We start from the raw sequence: 14,564 nt of genomic DNA, 5'->3' as shown, positions 1-14,564 counted from the left end.
TCACACTGCCTCCTGTTGCTGTAACAGTTAGGTATGTTTCCCACCTCAGGTCCTTTGTATTTACAGTTCCCACAGCTTAACCACCACTTCTGGATACCCTGGAGCCCTGTCTCCTCTCTTTCTCCACATCTTCAGATGTCACCTGCTCTCTCCTATCTTTCTTGACCACCCTGTTTAAAATTGTGAAGGCACCCCACTCCTCCCACACCTACTAGCCCACACCTGTTAGCCCCTTCTCCACTTCATTTTTCTCCAGAGCACTTAGGACCTACTGACATGCATTTGGTTTCTTTCCTACGAGAATGCAATGTCCACGTGAGTAGGGATTTTCCTCTGTTGTTCAGGGTTGGATTCCCAGGTACCAATGTCTGGTCTGTTGTAAGTGCTCAATAAATATTTGTTGAATGGAAGAATGAATTGCTCCTGCTTTTGAGAAATCAGACTATTGGTTTAGATGAAGTGAAAAGCTGCACAAAATTTATAATGAGAGGGATTTGATCAGAACCCAGCATGGTGACTGACATTTGTAGTCCCTCAATTAACCATCCACCGGAGTCACCTAGTTTCATTTTAATATATTACATTTTATTCCATCAGCTACTTCTTAAACCTCAACACATTAATGGATTTCAAAGTGTTTTGCATTTTGGTGCTTACCTTTTTTTTATAATTTTAAAAAATCATTTATCTACTTTTGACTGAAGTTTTCACATCTGTAAAATGAAAAAAAAAAAATCTCCTTGAGCACCAACTAAAGTAAAAGCAAAGGAAAATGTAGCTTGTTCATTTAACAGTAATCTCAAAAAGTTTCCACTCTTAAAATGCGTAACTTCCCCCAAGAAATTGTTACATAAAATTTCTACTTTGTTCTTTTTTTCATGTCCTATTCATTCACTTTTCAACTATGTTAAATAAAGGAAAAATTATCAGTCATTGATTATATAATAACAGATAATCCACTTGGAATTCTTTTATTTCATGCATTCTTTTTTTTTTTTAACGTCTTTATTGGAGTATAATTGCTTTACAATGGTGTGTTAGTTTCTGCTTTATAACAAAGTGAATCAGTTATACATATACATATGTTCCCATATCTCTTCCCTTTTGCATATCCCTCCCTCCCACCCTCCCTATCCCACCCCTCTAGGTGGTCACAAAGCACCAAGCTGATCTCCCTGTGCTATGCGGCTGCTTCCCACTAGCTATCTGTTTTACGTTTGGTAGTGTATATATGTCCATGCCACTCTCTCACTTTGTCACAGCTTACCCTTCCCCCTCCCCATATCCTCAAGTCCATTCTCTAGTAGGTCTGTGTCTTTATTCCTGTCTTGCCCCTAGGTTCTTCATGACCTTTTTTTTTTTTTTTTGTAGATTCCATATATATGTGTTAGCATACGGCATTTGTTTTTCTCTTTCTGACTTACTTCACTCTGTATGACAGACTCTAGGTCCATCCACCTCACTACAAATAACTCAATTTCGTTTCTTTTCATGGCTGAGTAATATTCCATTGTATATATGTGCCACATCTTCTTTATCCATTCATCCGATGATGGACACTTAGGTTGCTTCCATGTCCTGGCTATTGTAAATAGAGCTGCAATGAACATTTTGGTACATGACTTTTTGAATTATGGTCTTCTCAGGGTATATGCCCAGTAGTGGGATTGCTGGGTCATATGGTAGTTCTATTTTTCGTTTTTTGAGGAACCGCCATACTGTTCTCCATAGTGGCTGTATCAATTTCCATTCCCACCAACAGTGCAAGAGGGTTCCCTTTTCTCCACACCCTCTCCAGCATTTATTGTTTGTAGATTTTTTGATGATGGCCATTCTGACCGGTGTGAGATGATATCTCATTGTAGTTTTGATTTGCATTTCTCTAATGATTAATGATGTTGAGCATTCTTTCATGTGTTTGTTGGCAATCTGTATATCTTCTTTGGAGAAATGTCTATATAGGTCTTCTGCCCATTTTTGGATTGGGTTGTTTGTTTTTTTGATATTGAGCTGCATGAGCTGCTTGTAAATTTTGGAGATTAATCATCTGTCAGTTGCTTCGTTTGCAAATATTTTCTCCCATTCTGAGGGTTGTCTTTTGGTCTTGTTTATGGTTTCCTTTGCTGTGCAAAAGCTTTTAAGTTTCATTAGGTCCCATTTGTTTATTTTTGTTTTTGTTTCCATTTCTCTAGGAGCTGGGTCAAAAAGAATCTTGCTGTGGTTTATGTCATAGAGTGTTCTTCCTATGTTTTCCTCTAAGAGTTTTATAGTGTCTGGCCTTACATTTAGGTCTTTAATTCATTTTGAGTTTATTTTTGTGTATGGTATTAGGGAGTGTTCTAATTTCATACTTTTACATGTACCTGTCCAGTTTTCTCAGCACCACTTATTGAAGAGGCTGTCTTTTCTCCACTGTATATGCTTGCCTCCTTTATCAAAGATAAGGTGACCATATGTGCGTGGGTTTATCTCTGGGCTTTCTCTCCTGTTCCATTGATCTTTATTTCTGTTTTTGTGCCAGTACTATACTGTCTTGATTACTGTAGTTTTGTAGTATAGTCTGAAGTCAGGGAGCCTGATTCCTCCAGCTCCGTTTTTCTCTCTCAAGATTGCTTTGGCTATTCGGGGTCTTTTGCATTTCCATACAAATTGTAAAATTTTTTGTTCTAGTTCTGTGAAAAATGCCAGTGGTAGTTTGATAGGGATTGCATTGAATCTGTAGATTGCTTTGGGTAGTAGAGTCATTTTCACAATGTTGATTCTTCCAATCCAAGAACATGGTATATCTCTCCATCTATTTGTATCATCTTTAATTTCTTTCATCAGTGTCTTATAATTTTCTGCATACAGGTCTTTTGTCTCCTTAGGTAGGTTTATTCCTAGATATTTTATTCTTTTTGTTGCAGTGGTAAATGGGAGTGTTTTCTTAATTTCACTTTCAGATTCTTCATCATTAGTGTATAGGAATGCTAGAGATTTCTGTGCATTAATTTTGTATCCTGCTACTTTACCAAATTCATTGATTAGCTCTAGTAGTTTTCTGGTAGCATCTTTAGGATTCTCTATGTATAGTATCATGTCATCTGCAAGCAGTGACAGCTTTGCTTCTTCTTTTCCAATTTGGATTCCTTTTATTTCTTTTTCTTCTCTGATTGCTGTGCCTAGAACTTCCAAAACTATGTTGAATAATAGTGGTGAGAGTGGGCAACCTTGTCTTGTTCCTGATCTTAGTGGAAATGGTTTCAGTTTTTCACCATTGAAAACAATGTTGGCTGTGGGTTTGTCATATATGGCCTTTATTATGTTGAGGAAATTTCCCTCTATGCCTACTTTCTGCAGGGTTTTTATCATAAATGGGTGTTGAATTTTGTCGAAAGTTTTTTCTGCATCTATTGAGATGATCATATAGTTTTTCTCCTTCAACTTGTTAATATGGTGTATCACGTTGATTGATTTGTGTATATTGAAGAATCCTTGCATTCCTGGGATAAACCCCACTTGATCATGATGTATGATCCTTTTAATGTGCTGTTGGATTCTGTTTGCTGGTATTGTGTTGAGGATTTTTGCATCTCTGTTCATCAGTGATATTGGCCTGTAGTTTTCTTTCTTTGTGACATCTTTGTCTGGTTTTGGTATCAGGGTAACGGTGGCCTCGTAGAATGAGTTTGGGAGTGTTCCTCCCTCTGCTATATTTTGGAAGAGTTTGAGAAGGATAGGTGTTAGCTCTTCTCTAAATTTTTGATAGAATTTGCCTGTGAAGCCATCTGGTCCTGGGCTTTTGTCATGCCATCTTAAAATCAAATGCAAATGGGCAGTTTTATGTTTTGTCCAGGAAGAAGAATCTGAAGGTAGAAGAGGTTAATTCAGATGCTTTTCCTATAAATAAGCTTGTCATATAAACAGCCTGTTTCAGTCCCTTTTTGTTCCAACTGGAAAAAATATGTTCACTTTTATTGACCAAAAATATTTTTACATGGAGGCAGAAGGAGGAGAATGGGTTGCTTAGTTGTGCTTGCTAAGCTCTGCTGACAACCCTGTTTCTTTCACTGTTTATCCTTGGTAAATTTCAAGTTCTGAGGCATTTGTGATGTTTATTCAGGCTAACACATGCTCTTGGCATTGCCAAATTCTGATTTGTTCCTGTTAGAATTTTAAGGGTTCCTGAAGTTTTTCTCATTCTTCTCACATTTTCCTTACCACTTTTCAAGGATGTATTTTGATTTGACCTATTGGTACCATGAAATTGGTCTTCTTGTAGTAAGAAAATATATTCCTTCCTGTACAGAAGTCTGATGATATTGTATGTTTTGTACTGGGGTTTTCAGTAAAATCCTTTTATTGGAGAAATAGTCAAGAGCTTAACTCTTTAAGTTTCTTGTTTGAATGTGATAATTTAAGTGATATCTCCCAGTTGTTTTTCCACAAAAGTGCTGGTTTATGCCTATTTCTGTAGCATAATTATTAATAGCACCCCTTTCACTCTAAGAAGTGCCTAAGTTAAAAAATACATTATTTGGACACTAGTGATAATACAGGGAAACTCACTTTTCTTTTGCATTTTACATAGGATTGATAAGGTTTCTTTTCCTTTTTCTGCCATCTTTCCTCTCAATCCACCTCCCACACACAAATATAGGATGGATGGGGAGAGATAAATATGTGTTATGGAGATGGAGTCAGTAAGAAACAACATGAAAGTATTATGAAAAACATTTTGGGAATCAAATGTTAGCTTTCTAAAAAGCATTTCTAGGGATGAGATATTTGAATTTTTATATTTTAAAACATTTGTTATAATGTTGGCCAACTCCCAGCATCTTTCTCTGTTATGATTACATTTGATTATGTACTCAGTTTGGACTTTTATTTTTTTATTTTTTTTTAACATCTTTATTGGAGTATAATTGCTTTACAATGGTGTGTTAGTTTCTGCTTTATAACAAAGTGAATCAGTTATATATATACATATGTTCCCATATCTCCTCCCTCTTGCGTCTCCCTCCCTCCCACCCTCCCTATCCCACCCCTCTAGGTGGTCACAAAGCACCAAGCTGATCTCCCTGTGCTATGCGGCTGCTTCCCACTAGCTATCTGTTTTACGTTTGGTAGTGTATATATGTCCATGCCACTCTCTCACTTTGTCACAGCTTACCCTTCCCCCTCCCCATATCCTCAAGTCCATTCTCTAGTAGGTCTGTGTCTTTATTCCCGTCTTGCCCCTAGGTTCTTCGTGACCTTTTTTTTTTTTTCTTAGATTCCATATATATGTGTTAGCATACGGTATTTGTTTTTCTCTTTCTGACTTACTTCACTCTGTATGACAGACTCTAGGTCCATCCACCTCACTACAAGTAACTCAATTTTGTTTCCTTTTATGGCTGAGTAATATTCCATTGTATATATGTGCCACATCTTCTTTATCCATTCATCTGTTGATGGACACTTAGGTTGCTTCCATGTCCTGGCTATTGTAAATAGAGCTGCAATGAACATTGTGGTACATGACTCTATTTGAATTATGGTTTTCTCAGGGTATATGCCCAGTAGTGGGATTGCTGTGTCGTATGGTAGTTCTATTTTTAGTTTTTTAAGGAACCTCCATACTGTTCTCCATAGTAGCTGTATCCATTTACATTCCCACCAACAGTGCAGGAGGGTTCCCTTTTCTCCACACCCTCTCCAGCATTTATTGTTTGTAGATTTTTTGATGATGGCCAAGTTTGGACTTTTAAAACTTTAGCTCCATTAGCTTGTTCATGCTGTCAATTTTTCAAGTTTGTCTTTTGGAGAACGTTTGAATTCCTGCTATTTGTTCTGTAATTGTATTTCTGTTACATTTTCTAATGCAGTTAACATTTTTAAATGGATAGTTTATTAGTTATATGGCTGGTTATTAGTTCTGGTTATTAGTTATTAGTTCTGGTTTTGTCTGTGACAGGAATCAATCCATCTGGTGTTTTATCAAACCAGTCTGAGTTTGAAAGAGCATGGGACATAAAAACAAGTGTATAATATATTCACAATTCTTCCAAGAATTGTTTTTGATTTAACATCTATTTGTGTTAGGAGGTAATCATGTAATATAAATCTCATAATGACAGAATTTCCCAAGGAGAAGATTTCTGTGAAACAAGGGGACTCTTCAGAGAGGCAGCCTAGTATGATGGAGAGCATAGACTCTAGCACCATATGGTTTTGGTTCAAATTTGGGCTCCATAGCTTACTTGCCACATGACTGTTGTGGGCAAATACTTAACTTCTCTGTGTTTCAGTCTTCTTCATAAAATGGAGATAATGATACAACCTACCCTTTGTGGGGTTGTCATGAAGATTAAATGAGTTATTATATGTTCACTGCCTAGCAAAGTTCCTAGCACAGGGTGAGCACTCTGTGTTTGCTATTACTCTTATCGTCAGTGGAAGAATCGCTCAGTTTCTCTTTCTCAAACTTAATTTGAAACATTAAAAGTCAATTCATAATATTAAAGGAAGTATTTCTAATCTTTATGTTAAAAGGAATTGTGCTGCTTCTTCTTGAAGTATGCAAGTTGTGGCAGGATGTGGAAGGCGTGGTACCTGATAAGATCGGTTTACAGGGAATTCCCCGGTGGCGCAGTGGCTAAGGATCCGCCTGCTAGCTCAGGAGACAGGGGTTCGAGCCCTGGTCCAGGAAGATCCCACATGCTGCGGAGCAGCTAAGCCCGTGCGCCACAACTACTGAGCCTGAGCTCTAGAGCCCGTGAGCCACAACTACTGAAGCCCGCGCTCCTAGATCCCGTGCTCCTCAACAAGAGAAGCCACCGCAATGAGAAGCCCGCGCACCTCAACGAAGACCCAACGCAGCCAAAAATAAACAAACAAATAAATACATTTATTAAAAAAAAAAAAAAAGAACAGTTTACACAGAAATCTTACCAGCAAACACCTATGAGAGGATCTACTGGTAGAAACTTCAGCTTCTAGCACTTTCTCCCATTCATTTCAGTTTTTCTCTTTTTGAATTACCTTTATTTATTGGTCCTTCAAGGCCCAACTTACATGTCTTCCCGTCATTCACTCATCTGTTCCTCCAGTTAAAAATAATCAACTCGTCTTCTTTGTGGCCATAGAATTTTGTTCATGCCTAAATATAGCACTAATTATAGTTAACTGGATGGTATAGATTGTAGCATGGTGAATGCACTGGTATCTTCTAATGACACCTCCTTTCATAAGCCCTAGTGTTTGTTTATTCTGGGTTTTATTTCTTTCTCTGTTTCTTCCTTTCTTTCTTCCCTCCCTCCCTCCCTCCTTTCTTTCTTTCTTTTTCTTCTTTCTTCCTTTCTTTCCTCCTTTCCCCCTTCCTTCCATCCTTCCTTTCTTTCTTTTCTTTCTTTCTTTTCTGGTTTTGAAATATAATTGACACACAGCACTGTATAGTTTCAGGTGTATAGCATAATCATTTGATTTACATACATCATGAAGTGATGACCACAAGAAGTTTAGTGACCATCCATCATCTCACAGAGGTACAAAATTAAAGAAATAGAAACAAAATTTTTTGCCTCACGATGAGAACTTTTAAGATTTACTCTCTTAACACCTTTCATATGTAACGTACAACAGTGTTCATTGTTTTGATCATGTTGTACGTGACATCCCTAGTACTTATTTACCTTATAACTGGAAGTGTGTACCTTTTGACCCCCTTCATCCAATTCCCCCTCCCCCCATCCCCACCTCTGGTAACCACAAATCTGATCTTTTTTTCTGAATTTGTTTGTTTGTTTGTTTCTGACGTATAATGACCTACAATACTATGTTAGTTCCTGTTCCACAGCATAGTGATTCCATAGTTCTATACATTTCAAAATGATCACCATGGTAAGTCTAATTACCATATTTGCTTTTATTTCTGTTGCCCATTTTTGCAGTAAAGAAAACATATATAGCTAGGGACTGAAGCTTTTCCATCTGCCAGCTAAGCATTCATGATTAATTAGTACTGTAAATGTATCTACTTGGAATTTTGCAACTGAAATAACTTACAGAATAATAAGGCTATAGTATTTGAGAAATGAAAGTTGTGACCAATTTTGGATGGTTTACTGACTAAAATATATAGATCCTCTAGGGATGAAAAATATATAAATGTTTAATATACTTTGAGAATTTCATTCTATCTATAAAATTAAAAATTTCATGTTTCAGTTAATTTGATAATAGTAGAATATTTCTGAAGGTCTTTGCAGTCAGGATGATATCAGAAAATAATGACTTGCTATTTTGTGATATCTACTTTAAAATGTACCTGCACTTAGATAATAGTGTACAAAAGTTATTTTCTTTTTAATAAGAGTTATCTGTACTCCAGTTTTTTAAAATTATTTTATTTCTGGCTCATAAGCTATTTTACTGATGAATCTCTATTGGCTGACATATTCTAAGTTTTAAAATTGTTGTTAGCATCACCGTACAAAAGATGACTTTGAGCACTGGCACAGCAAGTATGACCACTAAATATTTCTATCTAGTAGTTATTAGATAGATTTACTCAAACTGTGTGGATTTTCATGGCTCCCTACTGACATTCTCCCTCAGTAATAAAAACCAAATTCTAATATCCAATCCAGTTCTTTCTGGGAGATGGGTTGATATGATGTAAAACACACTCCCGTTGGAGTAAGACGTAGCTGGGCTCAAATTATGGCTTTAACACTTAGGCTGTGTGACTTGGGCCTAGGGACTTAAGCCCTCTAAACTTCAGTTTATTCAGCTGTAAAGCAGCTTAGAAAGTATAACATCAAGGATTTGTAGGGATTAAGTGAGCACAATCATTTATGTTATACTCCAAATTTATTTATGTTATAACTCTGTTAGAGAAGAGGATTTTCAAAAAAAATTGACTCTCTGAAAGAAGAGTTACTGTTGGTATTTTTCTTTATTCAAACTTCCACTTTGATTAAACAAACAGGGGCTTCCCTGGTGGCGCAGTGGTTGAGAATCTGCCTGCTAATGCAGGGGACACGGGTTCGAGCCCTAGTCTGGGAAGATCCCACATGCCGCGGAGCAACTAGGCCCGTGAGCCACAATAACTGAGCCTGCGCATCTGGAGCCTGTGCTCCGCAACAAGAGAGGCCGTGATAGTGAGAGGCCCGCGCACCGCGATGAAGAGTGGCCCCCACTTGCCGCAACTAGAGAAAGCCCTCGCACAGAAACGAAGACCCAACACAGCCATAAATAAATAAATAAATAAAATTTTTAAAAAACCAAACAGGATTTGCTCTTTGAGGGCCCGTGTCTGTCTGTATCGCTTCTAATTACTCACTATTGTTACCTTCCACCTTTTGGACATTCCCCTTAAGTGTCACTCAATGTATCTTTCTGTCAATTTCAGTTCCTGCTGTCATCAGCACTGTAAATGGATGACTCATAGTCTGACCTCATACTTCCTTGAGCCCTGCATGAATATTGACCTTCATCTCAGCTCTCTCATTTAGCTACTCTAATGTCACACCCTGCATCTTATGAACTAAAATTCCAGGGCTGAAGACACTACTCTACCTCTGAATCACTGTTCTCCGACAGCAATCTCTAGTTTTCCGTCTTGCCTGTACAACCACTTCCACTTAATCTGTTAGGTATCTTATCAGTACTTCAAGTCCTTTGTCCCTTACTTTCTCCTAATCTCAGTCCTTCTGTGTTCCCTTCTCTTTCCTTCCTCTCCATGTGAGACCCAGGGTCTATCAGTTTAGCTGTTCTCCTGCTTGTGTCCCAAACTTCATTTCCATTTGGATTCCTGTGATCTCTATATCCCTCATTATAACATTTTATATTGCATGTATTAACTTCTCAAAACCTCAGCTCTCTTGTGGATAATATGTTGGTAATTATGCCTACCTCATTAGATTATAGTAAGGATTAAATGAGTTGCTATAAATACAGACTGTTTACCCTACCTTCGACCCTTGTGGAGAAGAATTGTGGAGAAAGGTAGTATGACATTTAGAGATTAGACCATGTTTGTACCTACACTGCTGTGTGCTGCTCGAGAAACTCACCAAGCCAGGCACATTTGTATAATATACACTGTGGGACACCAATCCTTAGGGTGTCCCTGAGATTATCAGTTAGTCCAATTCCAAGCAAGCCCGTTTATGAGTCTTTAAAAGATGGATACTTGTGTAGTCGGAATAACTGAAGTGTACATTTACACTTTAGAAACCTCCGAGAAGCAAGGGATAATGCTGTGGCTGAAAAGGACCGAGCAGTGATGGCTGAAAAGAATGCTCTAGAAAAACATGATCAGCTCTTAGACAGGTAAGCATCCTGAAAATACAAATGTTAAAACTCTTCGATTTTTGTTCCTGTTACTCTTTCTTTTAGAATATATTTTTTTAATAGAAGTTTAATTTTCATTTCAGTTGAAGTGTAATTTACATGTAATAATTTACATATGTAATAATTGCGTATATTGAAACAAGATAGAGAACAGAGTTTCCTTATACCCCTTTGGTCAGTCTCAACTACCACCCATCAAGAGGCCAACACTTTGTGATTTCTCTCACCATAGCTTAGTTTTGTTCTTCATGGACTAAAAATAAATGGAATTGTACAGTATGTACCCTTTTGTGTCTAGCTTCTTTCACTCAACATTATATGTTTTCATCCATTTTATGTTGTATCAGAAGTTCATTTCTTACTGTTGCTGGGCATAAATGTGCCACAGTTTGTTTATTCATTCACTTGTCAATGGATGTTTAGTTTGTTTTCAGTTTGGCGCTATCATGAATAAAGCTGCTATGGACATTTTTCTACAAGTCTTTTTGTGGGTATATGTTTCTGTTTCTCTTGGATAAATACCTAGGAGTGGAACTGCTAATCATCGAGTAGATGAATGTTTTACTTTAAAAGAACCTGCCAGACAATTCCAAGGTGATTGTACCATTGTATATTCCCCAGTTTATTTTTCAAACCTATATTTTCTGGTTCATGTCTGTTGGAGGGAGGGGAAGAGAGAGAATAATTTGTCTTTAATTTATCAATAGAAAATATATTTAATAACCTAGTTAAAAGGAAAATCACTGATGAGTATTAAAGTAAATATCGTTATCTCATCAAACAATGTATTTTAGTGGTTCAACTACATGCAGAGTTAACAGAGTGGTTACCTTTTTTTTTTTAACTTTCAGACAGAAAAGTTGCTAAAATAGTACAGAAAAGTTTTCATGTACCTTTCACATACTGGTAAACTTTGAAAATAATCTCAATGGGTCTTTTACTTGTTAAATGAAGATTACAGATTAATTTGCGGTTAAGCAATACATGGAACTAAAAATTCAAGCAAGTTTTCACATAATTAAACTATTGTTAATCCTCTAGAATGTCAAAATCTTTCAGAATGGTCCAAATTGTTATACTTCTGAATTCACATCAACCTTATAAACTTGACTCATGGAGAAATTCTAATAAATGTAATAATGAAGAAATCTTTTCTCTAATGTGAAAGTATGTCTAATTCTAAAGATCTTAATATAAAATTAAACATTTATAAACCAGCTGCTTTTATTAGCGTGCTGTTGCAACCTATCTTAAAATTATCTTTTATTATGTATAATCCTTCTGTTTATAAATCTATATCATGTCCACTAAAGATTTACTTAGCTCCTTGTTGTTGTTTTTTTTTTTTTTTTAAATTGTAAATGGAAGAATCAGGATTTATTAATGCCTCACCAAAACAGTAGCTTTCCTTGCCAGAAAATACTCAGTAAGGCAGAGTATACATTTATAAACAAACCATACTTTCTTTTTCACTTAATGGTGAGGAGACACAATAGAATTTAACAAAATTGCCATGTTTATAGAACCAGAAAATCTGTATGTGAGGACACCGACAAATGCATAGCATTGTATATACAACATTATATTATTATACAGAATTGTTTCATTGCCCTAAAAAATCCCTTGTGCTTTACATATTCAGTATTCCTTCCCCTCCCCCTGTACCTCTGGAAACCACTGATTTTTAATTGTCTTTATAGTTTTTACTTTTTCCAGATTGTTGTTGTTTTTGAATGTGATATATTTAGTAATGGCTCTAGAATAATATTTATGGACAAACTAACAAGCTTTAAAAGAAAGCATAAGTAAACCAGAACTTATATTCACGCAAAATTTCATAACTTGCTAACTTGGTATGTGCTTGTGAGTTTGGAGAAAGAAGAATAGTAAATGTGACCTTAAAATTGGCTGCTTATGCTAAGCTCTGTGATGTCCTACACTCTGAATCTAAAATCCTTCTTATCCTACGTGTTCATACACTAGCAACTGGTATTTATCCTGAAAGCCATGTGATACTTTAATTATCTACTGAATTACGGAGAATTCAGTCATTTAATGTTTGTAAAGCACGTTAGAACAGTGTCTTGCACATAGTAGTTCTACAGAAATTATTGGTATTATAGAAAAATTTGCTGAGTTAACTCTGCTTTAACTAATGGAATTTTTGCTCTTAATTCCTTGTAGTGATAGTAAAACTTTGCTTATTTGGAGGCTAATTTTCATCCAACCTTAAAAAATTAGGACAGTTTTAAAATCAGGACAAAGAAGGAAAAAAAAGAAAATGTTTCTAGACACACTAGAAATAACCTATGAGCAGCAAATAGTGTTAGTGCTCAGAACTTTAAAGCACATTATAGGACCAAGGATTTATTGAAAAAATGAGAATAATGTCTGGAATCCAAAACTCAAAATAAGCTTGGACTTTAATAAAATGCCTAAAACAGCTAAATGTACTTATCTGGTTTTTGAGCTATAATATTAAAGTAAAGGGGAAAATCCCCATGCTTAGGATTATAATGTGCTAGATGATTTCAAAAAAGTAGGATTCTAGATATCCCCACAATTTAATTTCTCCTTAATTAATCTATAAACTTATTACAATTCATGTCAATAATTTCAAAAGGCTTTTAGTGAAACTTGACCAGCTGACTCTAAGATTCTTTTTCAGAATTGCTGTGGCTATGCTTGTGCCTACTCTTGTATGTTTACTTTTCCGCATGAAGTTTTATAGTTATATTTTTCACGTTAATACCTTTCATCCGTCCACAGTTCATTTTGGGGTATGGTGTAGATAGAGAACTAATTTTATTTTATCTTGCTCACTATTAAGTTAACTGTACATTTAATGGCATCCAAATAAAAATACCAGCAAGATTTTTTTCTGCTTAATCTACACTCTTAACTTTCTCTTGTGTTGGGTGGTATGGGAGTAGCACAGGCCTTTTGGGATCCTGGAAAGGGTAAGTGAGTTAGGGATGCATTTGGATTAAGTAGTTTGCAGTCACTTCTGTTTACAGTTAAATTATTGCTAGCCATTTCTGAGTATCAGTGGCTTCCAGGAATATTCTTATTACCCAGTGTGCAACATAGGTTGTGAGAGATAGGAATGTGTCTCAGGTACCCATTACTGGAACCAGGGATTATTGACCTTCTTTCTTGGTGGAGGGATAAGCAAGATGCAATCATTTATCCTTTATTTTGGAGGGGAAGCCCTGGCAGTCCTCTGACCAGTGGATACTTAAACTTCTTACTGATGTGGTGGCTTCTCGAATCTTCATAGGGTTTTTTTTCTCCAGCTTTATTGAGGTGTATTGACAAATAAAATTGTAAGGTATGGAAAGTGTACAATGTGGTGATTTGATATACACATACATTGTGAAAGGATTCTCCCCTCATGGAGTTAATTGACACATCCACCACCTCAGATATTTACCTTTTTTTTTTTTTGGTGGGAACATTTAAGGATTTAAGGTCTCTCATAACAAATTTCAACTATACGATACAGTGTTATCAACTGTAGTCACCGTGTTATACATTAGATCCTCAAACATTATTCATCTTACAGCAGGATTTTTTTTAACCAGACATGTCAAATCTATGGTTCATATGAAAAAATTAAAGATATTTCTTAAATAATGAGACTTGAAAGTCGAAATTACTCCTTGATCCATGGGCTGCGGAATCGATGTGTTAGCAGGCATGAAAACAGCATTCATCTCATTGTACATCTATCCTCAGAGCTGTTGGTTAACTAAACACATTGTCATTGAGCAGTAATATTTTGAAAGGAATCTTTTTTGTTTTTTGAGCAGTAGGTCTCAACAGTGGGCTTAAAGTATTCAGTAAAACCATGTTGTAAACAGATGTGCTGTCATCCAGGCTTTGTTGTTCCACTTATAGAACACAAGTAGAGTAGATTTAGCACAATTCTTAGGGCCCTAGGATTTTCAGAATGGTAAATGAACATTGGCATCAACTTAAAGTCACCAGCTTCATTAGCCCCTAACAAGAGAGTCAGCCTGTCCTTTGAAGATCTGAAACCAGGCATTGACTTCTCCTCTCTAGCTATGAAAGTCATAGATGGCATCTTCTTCCAATAGAAGGCTGTTCCATCTACATTGGTAACTTGTTTATTGTAGTCATCTTCATTAATTATCTTAGCTAGATCTTGTGGATAACTTGCTACAGCTTCTACATCATCACTTACTGCTTCACCTTGTGTTTAAGTTTTATGTGATAGA

At 36.3% G+C, this 14,564-nt stretch overlaps 1 protein-coding gene across 6 annotated transcripts in view; it reads left to right on the top strand.

Annotated features, from left to right (window-relative positions):
• PIBF1 (progesterone immunomodulatory binding factor 1) overlaps positions 1–14,564 on the top strand; it is a 207,935-nt gene that overhangs the window by 56,638 nt on the left and 136,733 nt on the right. For all 6 annotated transcript variants that reach the window (XM_061170699.1, XM_061170703.1, XM_061170700.1 and 3 more), the window contains one exon: positions 10,204–10,302. In XM_061170699.1, the coding sequence (XP_061026682.1) occupies positions 10,204–10,302 (99 nt within the window). The remainder of the gene's footprint in view (positions 1–10,203; positions 10,303–14,564) is intronic.

Source organism: Eubalaena glacialis, chromosome 16 (genome assembly GCF_028564815.1).
Source record: "Eubalaena glacialis isolate mEubGla1 chromosome 16, mEubGla1.1.hap2.+ XY, whole genome shotgun sequence".
Taxonomy (NCBI): domain Eukaryota; kingdom Metazoa; phylum Chordata; class Mammalia; order Artiodactyla; family Balaenidae; genus Eubalaena; species Eubalaena glacialis.
The sequence above is the reverse complement of the archived record's forward strand: the minus strand, read 5'-3'. Positions and strand labels throughout refer to the sequence as shown.